Source organism: Culex pipiens, chromosome 3, assembly GCF_016801865.2.
Source record: "Culex pipiens pallens isolate TS chromosome 3, TS_CPP_V2, whole genome shotgun sequence".
Taxonomy (NCBI): Eukaryota; Metazoa; Arthropoda; class Insecta; order Diptera; family Culicidae; genus Culex; species Culex pipiens.
Window position 1 is genome coordinate 182122073 of NC_068939.1, and position 17527 is coordinate 182139599.

The following is a 17527-nucleotide window of genomic DNA, read 5'->3' on the forward strand; positions in this document are numbered from 1 at the left end:
TTAAAAAAGTGCGTTAAGGGAGACTTGATCCCTGCATTTTTACAGTCACTGGAATCAGCCCCAAGATAAAAAAAAATTGGCTGGGTTTTCGTACATAGTTTCCTTTAGTATAGTTGTACATAACTAACTGCAGTTTGAACCGTTTTTCAAAAGTTTTGTAAACAAAAACTACCAGCTTTTGTAAACATGCTCAATTTAGGTCTAAAAAAGAAAATTTTAAGTTTTCAAATATTTTACATGCTAACCTTGTTATATTTTGAACACAAACGTACTGGTTTAATGTGAAATTGCTGTATCTTATAGAAAATTAAAAGTTTGGATGAATAAGATTTCTTCAAAATGTTGAAAGGGGGATCAAATTACCCCCAACATTTAGAAAATGCCGGTTTAAAATATTTTTTAAAAAAGCTTGGCATTATTCGAAGAGTTTATCTGATGAAATACCCTTATCAGCCAAACATAGTTGAATGTTTAAGCTTTCAATTCATGCAGAGAGATCATAGTTTTGTGAGAAATTGACAGAGTTATGTGCGATACAAAAAAAGGGGATCAAGTCTCCCCACTCTCCCCTACATGTTTTACAAAATAATAATAGTGAGACATACCTCACCAGTTGGAAAAAATATTTAAAAAAAAAAACAGAATGAAATCCTATTATTGTTTTACAATAAATATTATCTGAAATACACCTGAAATGAACCCGATTTTTTCTTATAAGTTCAATATGCACAATAGATTAAAATGAATAAAATTAAGTTAGGTTCTCTCATTAGTTTTTTATAAATTTTCAAAAAATTGGAACCAAAGAGTAAGGAAAATGTATACTTTCCGGGAAATTTACAAATTTCGGGTAATATTTTTTTCGGGAAATCCCGGGAATTCCCGGGAATTTTTTTTCCGGGACTGGAAATTGGACGCTCGACAAAAAACGCATTGAAATGCAAACCCCTGAAAGTATGCCTTAAGAGCTCGTGCTTATTTTTGATAGGAAATTAGAGAGTTTCTTTTTATTATTTTTTTTTTTTTTTTTTTTGGAGGGCTGTTTCTCGGTAATGGAGCAAACGGAGGTAACTTTTGCTGGAAAGTTTAGAAAATTAGTAATTAGAAAATGAAAAAAAATAGTCAATTATTTTATTCAGGATAAAGATAAAAAGTATTCCACTATTTTGAAAGTTGAACTTGCATTACAATAACAAAGTAGTTTGTTATTGAAGCCAGCATCTGAAAAAAAACTCAAGTTAATAATTGAAACAGATGAAATTCTCCAATGCGAACCGAACGAATCAGTGTAAAATCTATAGTAAACATGTTGAAGCACATTATTCTGTAATTCTGGTGCAACATTTGAACTGTAAACGATGTTATCTGAAATAAAAATTAACTCATTATATAAATAACTTCTCCAAAGGTATTAGAATCATCTCACAGTTCGACTCAATCGATCCTTAAAGCAATCGTTTCGTTGATCCTCCAGAATAAGGCCAGCTTTCCTAGCCTGAAAATTTGAACATAACTTCAATAACTCATAACAACAATTTTTTTCTACACTAACCCGTTTTGTGTAATGCGCTGCACTTCGCACCAAGTAAAATTCTTGCAGCAGCGTGAAGTAAACCGCAAACACGTGGAATCCGTACGATGAGAGGTGAGGCTCGCGGCCACGTTGCTGCTCCACGACTGTAGTCACATACAAACTGAACAGACTGGACGTGATTACGAGGAAATCGGTCATCACGATAAGCAGCAGCGTCAGTGCGTGAATTTTCACCAACTTTTGGGTGACTTTATTGAGGAGAAAATGCAGTGTAACTTGCTGATTGAGATCTGCTTCGATAAGATGAACAATTCTATTTCTTTTTGCTGGTTGTAATCTCCAAAAGCTCAATCCTTTCTCTAATCGTTTAATTTTTAAGTTTAAATTCCTGAACTTGACATTAATCAAACGATAGATATGGGTACCCACATAAAATAGAACGATGAACATGTTGTGAATATTCAAACTTGTTACAAACTGTAACAATGTAAACAAAAGTTCCTGAAGTGCATCGTTTTTATTTTTAGCAACATAGTATCGGTATCGATAACTGAACACACACGCCCCAGGAATAACATCGACGAGTAAAATTTTAACTATCACACTTTTTAACAACTTGCGGTCGGCCATTTTCGGTGAATTCTGCTCAAGTAAACTCCAAACCTGCCAGATTTTGTTCAAGATATCGACGATTTCTTTCTGATTTTTCAGCGTAACTAAGATTGCAACCACCGCCGAAATTATGTTAAATGCAACCAACGCAGCTTTGAAGTAGACTTTCCCACTAGCTTCGGGAACAATTTCTTCCCAAACTGTTCTGTAATAGCTGTAGAGCATGAAAACTAGGTAGATTGTCAACAGAATGAACCCGGTGTAGACTGAAGCAATAAAAGATGGCGAGAAAAGGTTTAAATTCGCATGGAATGAAAACGGAAGAAATCCAAAAAATCTCAACACATTGAAAATTATCTTGAATGACTTGCGAAACAATGCTCGTTGAGATAGATCCATTGTTGCAGTACAATGGGTATGCTTGAAAAATATGTTTGTGTTGTTTCAATTTTTTCATCTAGATACATTTCCAAGCACTAATTAGTCTAGTTGTCTAGTCTAGTCTTGACGAGTGATTCAATAAACATGCATGATTAAATTGAATTAATTGTCTCAATATGACACTTAATTTATAGCTAAGAGTGAACAAACCATAACCCGTAGTATTTGAAGCATTATAAACCTTGCGACTCCATCAAAATCCCACAGTAGGCAATTTTTGTGGAGACGCATGGTTCCTTGTATTTTTGTTTGTTTTCGAGGACTTGCGGTTTTGAGTAGGATGATGCAAAATCTTTTACCGAAAAAATGTTTTTTATGTGATTTTTGGAAAAATCAGAATAATTGCCAAACAACATTTATGAAATATGATATTTTTCCATAAAGATTTTCGAATATTTAGCATTTCAATTGGATGTATGGGCTTACTGATATAAGCTTAATAACATTGCTCATTACTGAAAATATGATATTTTTTTCAGTGCGCTTAGTTGGATGGTAGAAACTTGAACAGTAGATAAGCTTACGTAAATATTAAAACGAGTCAAATTGAAAAGTGGTCAAAGACAAAGGAAATCGGACGAGAAAAATCAAATCTGTCATATGAAAATGGCTAAAAACTTCAAAAAATTTACAAAAACCCTGTTTTTTCAACATTTTTATTTTTAAAGCCGCTAGTCAATATGAAGACTTTTATGTAATATTGTCTGAAAATCGATGCTCAATATCAGTTTTTCAAAATTTTGACGTTTAGCCCACTTTTCAGAAAATTAGTTTCAGTAAATTATTTTTGTATTTTTTTAGGAGAGACATATGTACCATTCTGCATTTTCCGTGGGTCTTTTTGTAATATTTTTGGTTATCTTCTCAAAAATCTTGAGCGAAAAAAATTGTGTCATCACCATATAATTAGACTTTTAAACATAAAAATCGAAAAATCGCATGAAGGTGGCGTGTAATTTTTCTTTCAGTGATTTTTTTCTTTGCAAAATCGGTGGCCTTAGAAAATTTACTCTCAAAATTTCAGTGATATAAAAATTGTAAACAAGATTTTTATATAGAAATAAAAAAAACATATATGATTGTACAAATCTTGAGTTTTTTTTAAAGGTCCAATAAACCAAATTTACATTTTTTGCTTTTTGGTTGTTTTTTAATAACCCTGACTCAAGGCGGTTTCAAAAACACCCAAAAAGCAAAAACTGGAAATTTGGTTTATTGGACCTTTCCAGAAAAAAACTCCAGAAATTTATATTTTCAATGATCATATCTAAACAAGAACATAAAGAATCAGGTTCTCATTTTAATATGGATGGATGTATATTAGACTGGCTCGTCGCTACATTGTAAATTAAAAAAAAATGATCAAAACAAACCAGAACAAACTTTGTTTATGCCTTTTAGGCCCCTAAAAAATTCCTCACAGTTTGGGAGCGATTGGTTCCGTTCACGATTTGTGCATTGCATTTTAATTTTGGAAGGGATTCAGTATAGAAAAACCATATTTTTTATAATTTTTATTTTCCCCTAAATTTTTAAAACCAACACAATACCCGGGCAGACGGTAATAACAAAATTCATGCAATTTCAATAACCAATACTGTTCAAATAACAGAACGTGGTATGGAATCTTCTTGAAAAATCCATTTTTGCATAAGGGATTAAAAACAGTTTATGTTATCATAACAAAATTTGTTATTGGTCTGATATTGGTTGAAAGCCAAAACAACTTTGGAATAGAGCAATTCTCTACGAAATCGGTCTTTTTTCTTCAATTTTAATTTTTGTATTTTTTAATCCGACTGAAACTTTTTTGGTGCCTTCGGTATGCCCAAAGAAGCCATTTTGCATCATTAGTTTGTCCATATAATTTTCCATACAAATTTGGCAGCTGTCCATACAAAAATGATGTATGAAAATTCAAAAATCTGTATCTTTTGAAGGAATTTTTTGATCGATTTGGTGTCTTCGGCAAAGTTGTAGGTATGGATACGGACTACACTAGAAAAAAATAATACACGGTAAAAAAAATTTGGTGATTTTTTTATTTAACTTTTTATCACTAAAACTTGATTTACAAAAAAACACTATTTTTAATTTTTTTATTTTTTGATATGTTTTAGAGGACATAAAATGCCAACTTTTCAGAAATTTCCAGGTTGTGCAAAAAATCATTGACCGAGTTATGAATTTTTTAATCAATACTGATTTTTTCAAAAAATCGAAATTTTGGTCGTAAAATTTTTCAACTTCATTTTTCGATGTAAAATCAAATTTGCAATCAAAAAGTACTTTAGTGAAATTTTGATAAAGTGCACCGTTTTCAAGTTATAGCCATATTTAAGTGACTTTTTTGAAAATAGTCGCAGTTTTTTATTTTTTAAAATTAGTGCACATGTTTGCCCAGTTTTGAAAAAAATATTTTTGAAAAGCTGAGAAAATTCTCTATATTTTGCTTATTCGGACTTTGTTGATACGACCTTTAGTTGCTGAGATATTGCAATGCAAAGGTTTAAAAACAGGAAAATTGATGTTTTCTAAGTTTCACCCAAACAACCCACCATTTTCTATCGTCAATATCTCAGCAACTAATGGTCCGATTTTCAATGTTAATATATGAAACAATTGTGAAATTTTCCGATCTTTTCGAAAAAAATATTTTCAAAATTTTCAAATCAAGACTAACATTTTAAAAGGGCGTAATATTGAATGTTTGGCCTTTTTGAAATGTTAGTCTTGATTTGAAAATTTTGAAAATATTTTTTTCGAAAAGATCGGAAAATTTCACAAATGTTTCATATATTAACATTGAAAATCGGACCATTAGTTGCTAAGATATTGACGATAGAAAATGGTGGGTTGTTTGGGTGAGACTTAGAAATCATCAATTTTCCTGTTTTTAAACCTTTGCATTGCAATATCTCAGCAACTAAAGGTCGTATCAACAAAGTCCGAATAAGCAAAATATAGAGAATTTTCTCAGCTTTTCAAAAATATTTTTTTCAAAACTGGGCAAACATGTGCACTAATTTTAAAAAATGAAAAACTGCGACTATTTTCAAAAAAGTCACTTAAATATGGCTATAACTTGAAAACGGTGCACTTTATCAAAATTTCACTAAAGTACTTTTTGATTGCAAATTTAATTTTACATCGAAAAATGAAGTTGAAAAATTTTTACGACCAAAATTTCGATTTTTTGAAAAAATCAGTATTGATTAAAAAATTCATAACTCGGTCAATGATTTTTTGCACAACCTGGAAATTTCTGAAAAGTTGGCATTTTATGTCCTCTAAAACATATCAAAAAATAAAAAAAATTAAAAATAGTGTTTTTTTGTAAATCAAGTTTTAGTGACAAAAAGTTAAATAAAAAAATCACCAAATTTTTTTTACCGTGTATTATTTTTTTCTAGTGTAGTCCGTATCCATACCTACAACTTTGCCGAAGACACCAAATCGATCAAAAAATTCCTTCAAAAGATACAGATTTTTGAATTTTCATACATCATTTTTATATGGACAGCTGCCAAATTTGTATGGAAAATTATATGGACAAACTAATGATGCAAAATGGCTTCTTTGGGCATACCGAAGGCACCAAAAAAGTTTCAGTCGGATTAAAAAATACAAAAAAAATCGAATGACCGAAATCCTAGAGAACTGCTCAATAACATTTTTTGTTATGGAAGAATACCTCCAACTGTTATTGGGATGATCGGATTAGTTGTTAAAATAACAAAAAAAAAATAACAAAGATTTGTTCGAAGAATAACTAAAAATGTGATTTGTCTGTGATTACAATAACATTCCAATAACAAAAAAAAACATAACGACGAATAACAAATCTTGTTATAAATAACATAAATTGTTATTGGCTTAGTATTTTCAAATATCAAAAAATGTTATTCCCAAGTTATTTCCGTCTGCTCGGGTAGCCAAAAGATACAGCTTCTCAAAACTGGTCTAAAACGTATTTTTTGCTCGGAAATCACGTGTTAGACCAGTTTTGAGCACCCTGTATATTTTGACAATAGCAAGATAGCACATAGGGGAAATATACCCATTTTAATCACACTAAGCCGTTCGGCCAATTCTCATCACTTTTGCCATTTTCCGCTATTAAATCAACATTTTCAGATGTATCAACAATGGAGAGTTGCTTGCTCACTTTTATTTGAGCTATTTAGTACTTTGGAACAGTCAAAAACACTTTATTTAAGCTGTAATTCGTGATCGAAGTGCTGATAGGCCGATAATAGAAATAGGCTGAGAAAGGGTATAGTTCCCCTACTTTCTTCGGGAAAGTTTGAAAGATTTTTCTCAATTTTAACGCTATTTTGTTGGTTTGACAAATGTTGTGGAAAAAAAATTAAGATGTAAAAAAAGAAAGATTTTCCATACTAATTCCCATACAAAATTGAAATGCAATGCGCAAAGTGTGGACGCAACCAAACGATCCCAAATTTTGGGGAGTTGTTTAGGGGCCTAAAAAGCAAAAAAAAAATATTTTGAAATATCAATCATCTCGAGCCATCCTAATCTATATGGATCTCCATGGATTCATTCGTCGATTCTAGCGTCTTCAGGGAGTCCAAATCTCACAGAATGTAACGAGATCTGAATAGAATATTAATTGCCTTCCAAAAAGCAGTATTATGTTAAAATGAAAACTTCGCTTAATTGAGTAGTCTGGGCAGTATTCCATATATTGCTTAAAAATAAACTGATAAACTAATTTGATTGATTGATACGTTTTTTTACATTCACAATAAAAATAAATACCAAATAAAACTGCGATTACTCTGATAGCTGAAATTGAATCATTATTATGAGATAGCTTGTAATTGTTGCTACCATCTGAAATAATAATAAAAAAAAAACAACATTAAATTAGTCTCAACGCAAAACAACTTCACGAAACCCACCGAATACATCAGCGTAAAGTCCACCTTGAACATTCCACAATTCTCAATGCTGTACGGCTGGTGCAGCAACTCGATGGTGAACATCTCAATCTACAATATCACAAGCATTAGTACCATGCAACGCTCGAAAAACTCTTGTCAGCAAGGGTCCTGATTTTCGGCTCAAAGATAAGAAATCACTCATCGCCGAACGAATCTTTGTCGACTGGAGCGCGCAACCATTCGCGGGCGAACACGACACGCTAGCTGCCAGCGTCTTGGTCAATCGCTTCACCCAGCGACACAATTACTTCGTGATGGAAATCGAAGCCTGCTTTGATGTTGTGTTATCAACAAAATTGCAAAGCATTGTTTATAACATTGATTTTAAGCAGTTTAATAAATGATCAAGCAGTTTTTCGTCTCGTTCGAATTGTGATCGCGAGTGAATGAGTCTTCTAAGAGCAATCAGGACCCCCACTTGTCAGTACCGCCTTCTCGACCCGCTCGGTGACTTCCGCTCGAAAGAACCGGTTCAGCACCAGGCCGGTTTTTTCCGCCCGGCGCGTCACCAGCGCGGAAGCCGACACGATGTAGTAGAACTGGAACGCCTGAAAGATGGCAACGCTGCACGATTGGCCGTACTTGGACCAGGGGGGCCGCACGTTGTCCCGGATGTCCTGGACGAGGGAGGTGTACGTGTAGAAGATCTGAGGGAGGTTTTTGGATTTAATTTGAGAATTTTAATTTTGTTCAAAATGTGTCTTACCGCAAACATGACGATGAAAAAGTCCCAAACGATCATCACCAGCAGTGAAAAGTCGAATATTTTAACAAACCACTGCACGACGGTGGTGACGTCCCGATGTAGATAAGCTAGTCGGTCCAGCTCGGTGGCGATTTGTCGAAAGAGTTGCTTCTTTTTCGTTGACTTTAAACTCCAGTGGGAGTGATCGCTGCCGAAATTGCAGAGTTTCTGGACCAAGTCTGCGATTTGAAGATTGATTTGACGATACAAGTGCGCGATCAGGTAGCAAATTGCCACATATCCATTGGACAGAACTGCCGTTGACCACATGAAGGTAAAATTTAGAGTGGATTTAATTGAAAATTTCCATGAATCAGTATCATATTTACTGTAACTAATAATTATGAAGATTTGTATGAAAATATCAACAAAGACCAACTTGAACAAAATGTGCGTCAGCAGTTTGTTATCTACTAATTTTATACTGCGAGCCAAAATTATGTTGGTCAGGAATATTAAGATATTGAGCAAATATTTCACGAAATTTCGTCCAACAATGGCCACAGAAATGGTTAGCATAAAAAAGAAATAATTCAACCCGAATTGCATCTTCATAAAGAGGTTATTCAAACTGGACTCGTGAACAGTATTATCGATTATGTTTCGATACACGTAGAACATCCCAACGCCGTAGACCAGCATCAGAACCAAACAGTAGCAAAGTGAAACCCGGCAAGACTCGAACCGATTTCGTCGAAAGTCGTACTTTAACGGTAGAAACCCGTACACCTTCAGCAGGACGAAAACCACGCGAAACAGGATCGAAAACAGCTTTCGTTGTTTCATTTTTGCAGAGGAAACTAAACTAAACCACTCACAAATTGATTCGAAGTGATGAGCCACCAAAAGCTTAATTATTCAGCGCGAGTCTAGTGATGTTTAGACACGCGACAGGCGGTTGGACTCATTCATCACTTCCACAAAGTGGATTAACTTTTTTTTTTGAATGGGAATGTCGTCGTCGAATTAGCAAGCAATTTTCACATTTGGATCGATCTTTATTACAGCTTAATCAGACAGCTGCAGTTGGACGAGCACGATTAACTTCAGTGCGATTGCCGCCACCATCTGAAATTGTGATGAAAATGAGCAAAACTGCGATTCTAACAGCACAAATTTACCGAATAAAGAAGAGAAAAGTCCAGCCGGTACAAGCCATAAAGAGTGACGTTTTGATCGCGCAGCAACAGTCCGGTTGTAAAATTTTGAAACTAAAAGCAACACAGAAAATTTCAATTTAATCTAAAAGATCTAGGCATCAACCTACCTACCTGCTTCTCGATGGATTTGTCCAATTCACAGCCGAAAAACTCCGTCAAAAGGATCAATGTTTTCTGCGCCCTTCGAGTTGATCGTGCCGAAGAAGACACTAGATAAAGCAAGTGTACAACTTCAAATGTTACGTAAAGCACCGAGATTAGGTATCGATTCCAAGTGATTTCAAACTCGTGTTTGAGCTCTTGAATGACAGACACGTAAACAAAGTAAACCTGAAAATAGTTTTAGTTTGAATTGAAACAAGAGCTTCTTCAGTTAAAAACACTCACCCTAGAGGTGACTACCAGAAATTGGTTCAAATTTATCAAAGCCAACGAAACGCCAAATATCCTAAAAATGGACTGCGCCACTCCAGTTGTCTTGAAGTGCAACTTGCTCAGCAGAATAAGATCTGCGCACATTTCTTTCGCTCCCGACTTGTTTGGAACAAGACAACTACCTTCAACATCCCAATCGCACAGCGATCGATTAATAACCCTAATTTTCCAATTTATCACCCGAAACAGATACGAGGTAAGGTACATGGTACAAAGGCAAACGTTGGACACCTGAGCCGCCACAAACACGGCGTACACGTTCATAGCTCTTTCAAACGCCGGAACCGGATCAGACTTCTTATTGAACCGGAAGTTGATCGCAAACAGGCAGCACATCGTAATGTCCACCAAAACGATCTTGGTCACCCCATACCAAACTAGCTTTTTATCCATCCACGGCACGTTGAATCGTCTCAATTTTTCGAAAATTACCGCCACTGTATTGCCACAAACCCTTAACCGCCTTATATTAACCCAAACCAGCACATAGCACGAACTCAATATCCCAAACCGGAGCACAAACTCGTAGTAAAACAGATACCGCACAATTTCTATCGAAGGGTACTCAATCAGCGTCACAATCCGGTAAAAACTAAACCCAACGGCACCGATCGTACCCAGCCCCACTAGGACCGACCACGTGAGCCTCACCCGGCACCACACAAAGCGTCGAATTCGGGCGCCAAACGGCATAATGCCTACTAGGACGGTGCTGCAGTACAAGTAGCGCAGCACGCACCGCAACAGCAACGCCTGCCGCGATGGACGCATCGTTTTTGACTGCGACGCTGTGAACTGTCAAAGATCCACGTGGGGTAAGAGTTGTTTCCTGAAGGTGCATAATTCATGCGCTTGTGACAGGGTTCTGATGCAATCGGAGCTGGACTTTCTCAGTTTTGGTTCAGTTTTGAACGAGCAATGGACATGGAACAAGAACTTGCCTTTTAACTAATTACATTGTAGAAGGTCCTTCTGAATCCTACTCAAATCGAATATTTTGTTATCGCATCTGTAAGCTCTTCTGACAGAAAGTTTGGTTGTTGGCGCGCATTGAATTCGCCTATTCAGATATGGAAACACAATTGCAATTCAGGTAGTTTCTTCATATCCAATTTGTTATAATAGAATATAATATGTTAATAGAGACACTAAAGTGTGAAGTGACCGACGAATTGATAGAAAAAATTCTGTGTGCTAAACCCAACGACCTCAAAAAAATTACCCTCTATACAGCTGGATTTTTTGAATTTTTGTCTGTTTCCCGGGTTCAGGAGGTCATTTGAACAACTTTTGTGATAAGAAAAATTATACTCATCTTGTTTTTAAGTTATATTTTCTATTTTTAATACCGTAAACTAGGGTGACACTGATAGGATTTCAATGCATTTTTCAATTATTATTCAACCTGTAAAACATTTATCATGATTTTGGTTTAAGGTCGCATACGTACCTATTGATTTTTATAAAGTGTCGATAAGTAGTTCAAAAGTTTTGTATAAAAATGTGTTTTTGTATTTATCCGGATGTTAGATAATTGACCGGAAATCGACTCGAATACCATCATGTTGGTTAGGTAATCGAAAGACCTGTCTCATGTTATGGTCACTGAAGTGATATTCATGTACTTTTTTGAAGCCGGATCTCACTTCAATGTATTTAAACTATGTCCGGATCCATTATCCGACCCACCGTTGGTTAGGTAATCGAAAGACCATTCCAACGAGAATCTGGCAACCCTGTCCCGAGTTTTGACCTCTTAAGTGATATTTGTGTACTTTTTTATTGCGGATCTTAAGAAAAACTAGATGAAATTTGTGTCCAATCCCGTCGAATCCCCAATTGTTGGTAAAGAGTGAGGAAGGCACCAACCACATAGGTGGATTAAGTTAGTTTTTATTTTTAAAACATGCACTGGGCTGGGTCACACAATTTCCAGGTACGTTTTTATAAAAAAAAGTTTGTCAGTAGTGCTTCAAAAAATATTTTCTTCGAATTATTATAGTCACTATGTTTCTTACAAATTTCAGCCTGCAAGTAAAAAATATGAATTAATTACGCCATATTGATCATAAGTAAGGATTCTTCTAATGTTTCAATCGAATAACACACAATTCAATGTTAGTTTAACTAAATTTATTAACATAAAAAATATATATAAATTTAAGGTTATGTAAATAAAAGGTTCTAAGTTGGATCAAAATTACATAGAAATTTTAATTTTCATTAAAAAAAAACAAATTTAGTTGCCACTAAACCCAATTTTGTTGCTTTATTTTGAAAATTTCCAAATTTACATACAAAATTGGGAGCGAATGACCCATAGGGTTAAAGTTCCCCTAATAAAATCAACAACAACAACAACATTCAAAATTGTTCTACTAAAAATGTCAAACATTCTAAAGATATTTTAGATTTCTGGTTTAATAACTTATTTTGCAAAAAAATCAATCTTTATATTTCACCCTGGTTTACGGTATTTAAATGATCATTCGATATTTGAAGTTACGGTTTTTGAATAGTATTAGCCCTATCCTAAAAACATCAATTTCAATTTCATATTTTTGTCACTTTTTCAGTTTGTTTTTGCCTTTTTTATATGTTGTATATAATATTAAAACATTCCCTTTTAAATACTCAAAAAAAGTCCGAGAAATACCAAGATTACTGCAAACTTGTTTGACTTAAAGTTTCGGGAAAGTTGATGAAATAAATGACCCATAGTTGACCCCAGAAAAAATGCATTTTTTTAATAATAGTTGCGTGAAACGAGTAAAAAAGCCATAATTTTCTTTAAAAATAAGAGTTCTTCCTTCCAATGATTTTTAAGAATCAAGTTTGACTGAGAAATATATTTTTGGAATTTTTTTAAAACGAAGCCCGCCCCCTAGGTTGCAGAAATTAAAGTAAAATATGATCTAATTTTTCTATTTTTTTTTATTTGTTTTAGTATATAAATTCCTTTTGCAAAGTAAAGTTTACATTCTTTAAGGCATTCGAAAATATTTTTCGAAATTTATAAAAAAAAAAATAGAAGACAATTAATTACTTTCTAATACGCTAAATTCAAACAAAAATCATTAGTCTCAAGATTTCTGTTCAATTTAGAAAGAATAAAAAAAGTTATCCCAAACACAAGGAATATCGAACATTAAACATTTAATGCACAACTCTACATATTTGAAGTTGATGTCAGTAAAAGTTTCAGTTTTATCAAGACATGATAGATTTGGGTTCCCTGAACACGCTTCAATCGACAGAATTGAATTTTCGTAAATTTCCAGCGAAAAAAAAAATTATAAATGTATGGTTAAACTGCTAAAGATGATTTCGTACCATTTATACTCAAAATTGACATTTATATTTTTTCGCTCTAAATTCACTAAAATTCAATTCTGTCAATTGGAGCGTTTTCAGGGAACCCAAATCTATCATATTTTGACAAATCTGAAGCGTTTACTGACATCGACTTTAAAAATGTCGAGCTCTGTTTTTGAAAAAATAACAAAACTCAAATTAATTTTATTAAGTTTAATAATTCTGAAAAGTACGTTTTTGTAATCAAAATTTTAGGTATATTCTTACATTATAAAAAATTACACATTTCCAAATAAAACCCTCATTGTGTATTGCGTATGTAACAAATCAATAATCACAATCCATTAAAAATAATTAACGATAGAAAATTCAAATCAGTAAAATGTAAAATATTTTTCAAGATTCATGGAGAAATATTCGATGAACCTCAAAACTAAATTCTACAAAGATTTTGTATAAAGCTTTACAAATAAACACAATCTTATTCGGCAGAATAAATAGGTAAACATATGCCATTTTTTGATGTTGAATAAACTTTATTAAAAAGTTGTTTCATGCGATCCACCACATAAGTAATTGAAATATGCAAGTGGTTATAAATGTTGCAATTAATAATTAAACCATTCATTTCAGTTTGCTAAACCATCAAACTGACTACCTTTAGTTCTGATGCAACAGTAAAAGAGAAGAAACACAAAGTCATACCATGAAGTTCAATTTCACAGGAAAAGCAGTGACATTTTCATTGAAAATGTTGCTCTTTTTGCTACGCTTGTTAGGATTTTTTCCCCTGTGGTATTCGTGCAAAACTAAATATTTCCAAACAAGTAGATTCCTTCGCTGCTACTCGTGTGTCATGTTGCTGTTCTACTGCCTCGGGATGCCCTACGTATTTTGGGGAATGGTGATGGTTCGGCGTCACCCTCAGTCGTACATAGATCATATCCTCATCATTATTCAATACACTACAAATTATGCTTTCCTAGTGATTGCCTGTGTAATCGGTATTGCGAGAATTGATGACATTAAAAATGTGGTCAATAAAATCCTACTGATTTGGCGATTTCTCCACATGAAATACTATAGTAACAGACCAAGCAGCAGTCTGATTAAACAGTTTATCTTCAAACAAGCTTTTGCCGATGTTGTACTCCAGTTGACGGTATTTTACAACTACTTTTGGCATGCCCAAAATGTAAAGTTTAATTGGATACCCGCGACCGGATTCAGTGCGCTTTATGCCATATCTGTATTTTCGAATGCATACATCGCATTTACCTTTGTGATCTCCCATCTTTATTTAATGATAAATACTGCAACAAATGAAGTCATCATAAAGTTGGAAACATTCGACCGTGATATCAGCTATTGGAAGCAGAATCCAAGGAAAAAGAAAAGAATTTGCTACGAAGTTTCGGAACAGCTAAAGGAAATCATTCACCTGCACCAACTTACCACCAAGACTCTGAAGCAATTCGTTTCCATTGTGGGTTCACTTTTGACCATAACCTTTGCATGGACATGCCTACTCACAATTTATAGTGTAAAATGGCAAATTAATTAAAAATTGTACAACTAACCAACTGAGGCATGTTTTTCAGACCTACTTCGCTTACGTTCCCCTGGTTCAGGATGCTCGCAAATCGATTCCCTATCGGATAGAAAATTATCTCCACTGCTACGCAATGACACTGTTTCAGCTGATGCAATTTTACTACTTGGTGTCAGGATCCGCTAGGCTTACCGATCGAGCAGAAAGGACAGCGCTGCTGATGAATCGCTTTTTCCTCTGCGAGCTGGATGAACAGTTGGAGAGGACGGTAAGTTGGTTTCATAAACTCTGATTTAAGTGTTTGAGATTTTTTCAAATTAATTTTAGATTGAGCAACAAACAACCATGCTTTCACTTGATAATTTCAGCGTCGAAACGTACGGAATGTATCGCATAGATTACACCCTGATGTACTCGGTAACTTGAAAAATCTGTTGATAAAATACAAGAAATAATGTTTGCAATATTTTCAGGCCGTTTCTACAATCACATGCACGCTTATCGTTATGATACAATTTCAACTCACTGAATAGAGCAAACGAGTGTATTTTCAATCAAATGCAAAAAGTTGTATACATAAAACCCAATAAGGATTGGTCAGAAAATTTGTTCTCATGGGTGCCTTGGGCAAAGCTGTAGGTGGTGTTAAGGAATTTTTTGTCATGAAAATTTTAATATTGACAAAAAAATATTTTTTCGAAAAGATTTGAAAATCAGAACTGAATTTCACACAAAAAAAAATGCGAAAACGGTTTTTGAAAAAGTGACAATCTACCACCGAACATAATTTCTAAATAAGTTTAAAAAAACTATTAAAAATTTTAGTATAAATAAAAACATAACTAAAAATATATAAAAAACGTTACTTAATCCACCTGTAGGTGGTTGATGCCTTCCTCACATTTTTATAGTAAAGCCATTGAAAAATTCAAAATCGGCTCAAAAAATAATTTGGAAAAAAAGTTTTAATTTTTTTTAAATTCAATGGAAATAAACATGCATTACAGAATGCGTTTTCCTGTGTTGATAATAATTTTTGGCATGTATGAGGTTGTTAAAAAATATTTGGAATTTTTCTGATTTTTTGTTTTTTGGCTTGAGTTAAAGTTGTCAAATCCTTAATATTGAAGGCACATCGAAAAGGGTTTCTAACTAATTATCCAGCGAAATTTTAAATAATTTTCGGAAAGCCGGACATCTTTTTTATCAAATTATCTGAGATCTGACTTCAAAAAAGTAAATAATTGACACGTGCTCATTACTTATGATAGGGTTGTCATATGTTCAACCTTTCTGGCTCATCGCAAAGATCTTTTGACATCTTAGACTGCTAGAACACGGTGCAGCGCGTTGCGAGCACCGTGTTCTAGTTTCATTTCCGCCAGTTCTAAAAAATTAAAACTGCTCGCAATTTGAAACAATTATAAAACTTCGCGCTGCAGGCAGTCTAAGTGTTTATAACTTTCGATAGGGTTGTCAAACTTCCTTTATCTCTCAATGAGGAAGGAAAAACTTCTGATGATTGACATTACCTCGTGATATTTACACAACGTCGAACAAATCTTCCGGCATCCATCGGATTGGAGAGGTTTAGCATAAAGTCACGGAAGATTTTCTCGGAGGTCGCGGTTTTCGAACCCTGGTTTTAGCAGATCGCGAAGTAGCGCTTGTTGCCGTTCCACAGGAATCTGAACGTTTAGTGGGCCAGTCCGTAGCAATCGTACTTGATGTTGCCCATCGGCAAACGCAGCAAGGCGATTGAGCGGGGAGGGGACGGAACAACTTGCGGAACATTCGCAACACTTGCTGACGAAGGTTGACCGCTTGCCTTCTACGGTCACTCTGAACACGGAGAACTCACGCTCGGCTGTATTCAAGCCGATATTCTCGCACGTGACTTGAAGGCACCTTAAAGGCAACAGAGCAGTTGAGTGGCAGCTTCGGCAAAAAGGTCGGCCCTCATCTTGGGCATCTTTGGAGCAAGTAGATGTATACCGGCGAGGCTACAGGGATTTCGAAGCCCCATTTTGCTACTACGTTCCACGTCGGACGGCACCAACCGATAGAACATACGTACCCGCAGAAGCGCGGGAATCGAGTTAGTTTCTCTCCAGTTCTTCTATTTTATCTGTGAAACTCACATCGGTATCGCATTTTCCAGTCTCACGAACAGATCGAGCGCGGCTTTGAACCGGCCGTAGCCGCCGTCGGAACGCTCCACACCCAGCCCTCCTTGTCCCAGGGCAAAAAATGACCAGCTTCGAAACTGCCAGCGTTGTGAATCGTTCCGGGCCAGCTACTTTACCAAGAGCATTCCAAAGTTAGCATTGAGCAAGTAGTTTTGAATCCACTCACCTGCTGAAACTCATCGTCGTCAAATTGCTCGACCAACAGGTGCTCGAACCGCTGTAGCTGGCCATTAGAAAGGGCATCCTGCTGCACCGTTCCTGCCTTTGCAGCGCTTCCACGTCCAAATCGTCGAAACGGACCTTGTTCTTTCAGAATATTTCACGTAAACAATCTTCCAGTGGTCCCCGCACACCGCGTTCAAACGCGTTCTGTGTTTTCTGTACTCGATCAAACACCAGCACCGCGTGTGCACGCGTACAAGCAAACCTAAACTCGGCCGTGTACAGGCTGTACCCGCACACGAACCTCAAGTTTAAACCGAACCTTGCACCTCGGGTACAAACCCCGTGCAGGCCGACGACGCAGAAAAGAGACAAAAATAGTTCCCTCACGCTCCCTCTGCTGTAAAGTGGTGTT

The 17527-nt window shown here is 35.3% G+C and overlaps 4 protein-coding genes across 6 annotated transcripts; 1 reads left to right on the forward strand and 3 right to left on the reverse strand.

The window, feature by feature from the left end:
- Positions 1-7306: 7306 nt before the first annotated feature.
- On the reverse strand, positions 7307-8762 carry LOC120416138 (putative gustatory receptor 28b). 2 transcript variants are annotated; one of them, XM_039577813.2, is made up of 4 exons: positions 8261-8762; positions 7983-8201; positions 7513-7602; positions 7307-7444 (listed from the first exon to the last, which is right to left on the reverse strand). In XM_039577813.2, exons 1-4 carry the CDS (start codon positions 8567-8569, stop codon positions 7385-7387), a joined length of 678 nt encoding a protein of 225 aa, XP_039433747.1. In that variant the 5' UTR covers positions 8570-8762; the 3' UTR covers positions 7307-7384. The 2 variants fall into 2 exon arrangements, with proteins under 2 accessions (XP_039433747.1, XP_052567149.1); XM_052711189.1 differs by having other exon boundaries at positions 7387-7602.
- Positions 8763-9259: 497 nt separating this feature from the next.
- Positions 9260-9780, reverse strand: LOC120416149 (uncharacterized; the record flags this gene model as incomplete). The annotated part of the gene is made up of 3 exons (XM_039577826.1): positions 9260-9367; positions 9421-9510; positions 9571-9780. Coding segments are annotated over 3 exons (360 nt in total), but the record flags the coding sequence as incomplete, so codon positions are not given.
- Positions 9779-10768, reverse strand: LOC120416196 (uncharacterized). The gene has a single exon (XM_039577881.2). The coding sequence runs from the start codon at positions 10663-10665 to the stop codon at positions 9829-9831; it is 837 nt and encodes a 278-aa protein (XP_039433815.1). The 5' UTR covers positions 10666-10768; the 3' UTR covers positions 9779-9828.
- A 3466-nt stretch (positions 10769-14234) lies between these two features.
- Positions 14235-15478, forward strand: LOC120416190 (putative gustatory receptor 28a). 2 transcript variants are annotated; one of them, XM_039577875.2, is made up of 3 exons: positions 14235-15029; positions 15130-15178; positions 15235-15478. In XM_039577875.2, the coding sequence occupies exons 1-3, from the start codon at positions 14895-14897 to the stop codon at positions 15288-15290; spliced, it is 240 nt and encodes a 79-aa protein (XP_039433809.1). In that variant the 5' UTR covers positions 14235-14894; the 3' UTR covers positions 15291-15478. The 2 variants fall into 2 exon arrangements, with proteins under 2 accessions (XP_039433809.1, XP_039433808.1); XM_039577874.2 differs by having other exon boundaries at positions 14249-15029; positions 15089-15178; positions 15235-15429.
- Positions 15479-17527: the final 2049 nt, after the last annotated feature.

Excerpts from the sequence above, each read along its gene's own strand:
- LOC120416196 (XM_039577881.2), bottom strand. The coding sequence starts at position 10,665 with ATGCGTCCATCGCGGCAGGCGTTGCTGTTGCGGTGCGTGCTGCGCTAC.
- LOC120416190 (XM_039577874.2), top strand. The coding sequence starts at position 14,895 with ATGACACTGTTTCAGCTGATGCAATTTTACTACTTGGTGTCAGGATCC. Across the intron at positions 15,030-15,088 it reads ATGAACAGTTGGAGAGGACG|ATTGAGCAACAAACAACCAT; the intron begins GTAAGTTGGTTT and ends AATTAATTTTAG. Across the intron at positions 15,179-15,234 it reads ATTACACCCTGATGTACTCG|GCCGTTTCTACAATCACATG; the intron begins GTAACTTGAAAA and ends CAATATTTTCAG.
- LOC120416138 (XM_052711189.1), bottom strand. The coding sequence starts at position 8,569 with ATGTGGTCAACGGCAGTTCTGTCCAATGGATATGTGGCAATTTGCTAC. Across the intron at positions 8,202-8,260 it reads TTTTCATCGTCATGTTTGCG|ATCTTCTACACGTACACCTC; the intron begins GTAAGACACATT and ends AACCTCCCTCAG. Across the intron at positions 7,603-7,982 it reads CCGAGCGGGTCGAGAAGGCG|ATTGAGATGTTCACCATCGA; the intron begins GTACTGACAAGT and ends GTGATATTGTAG.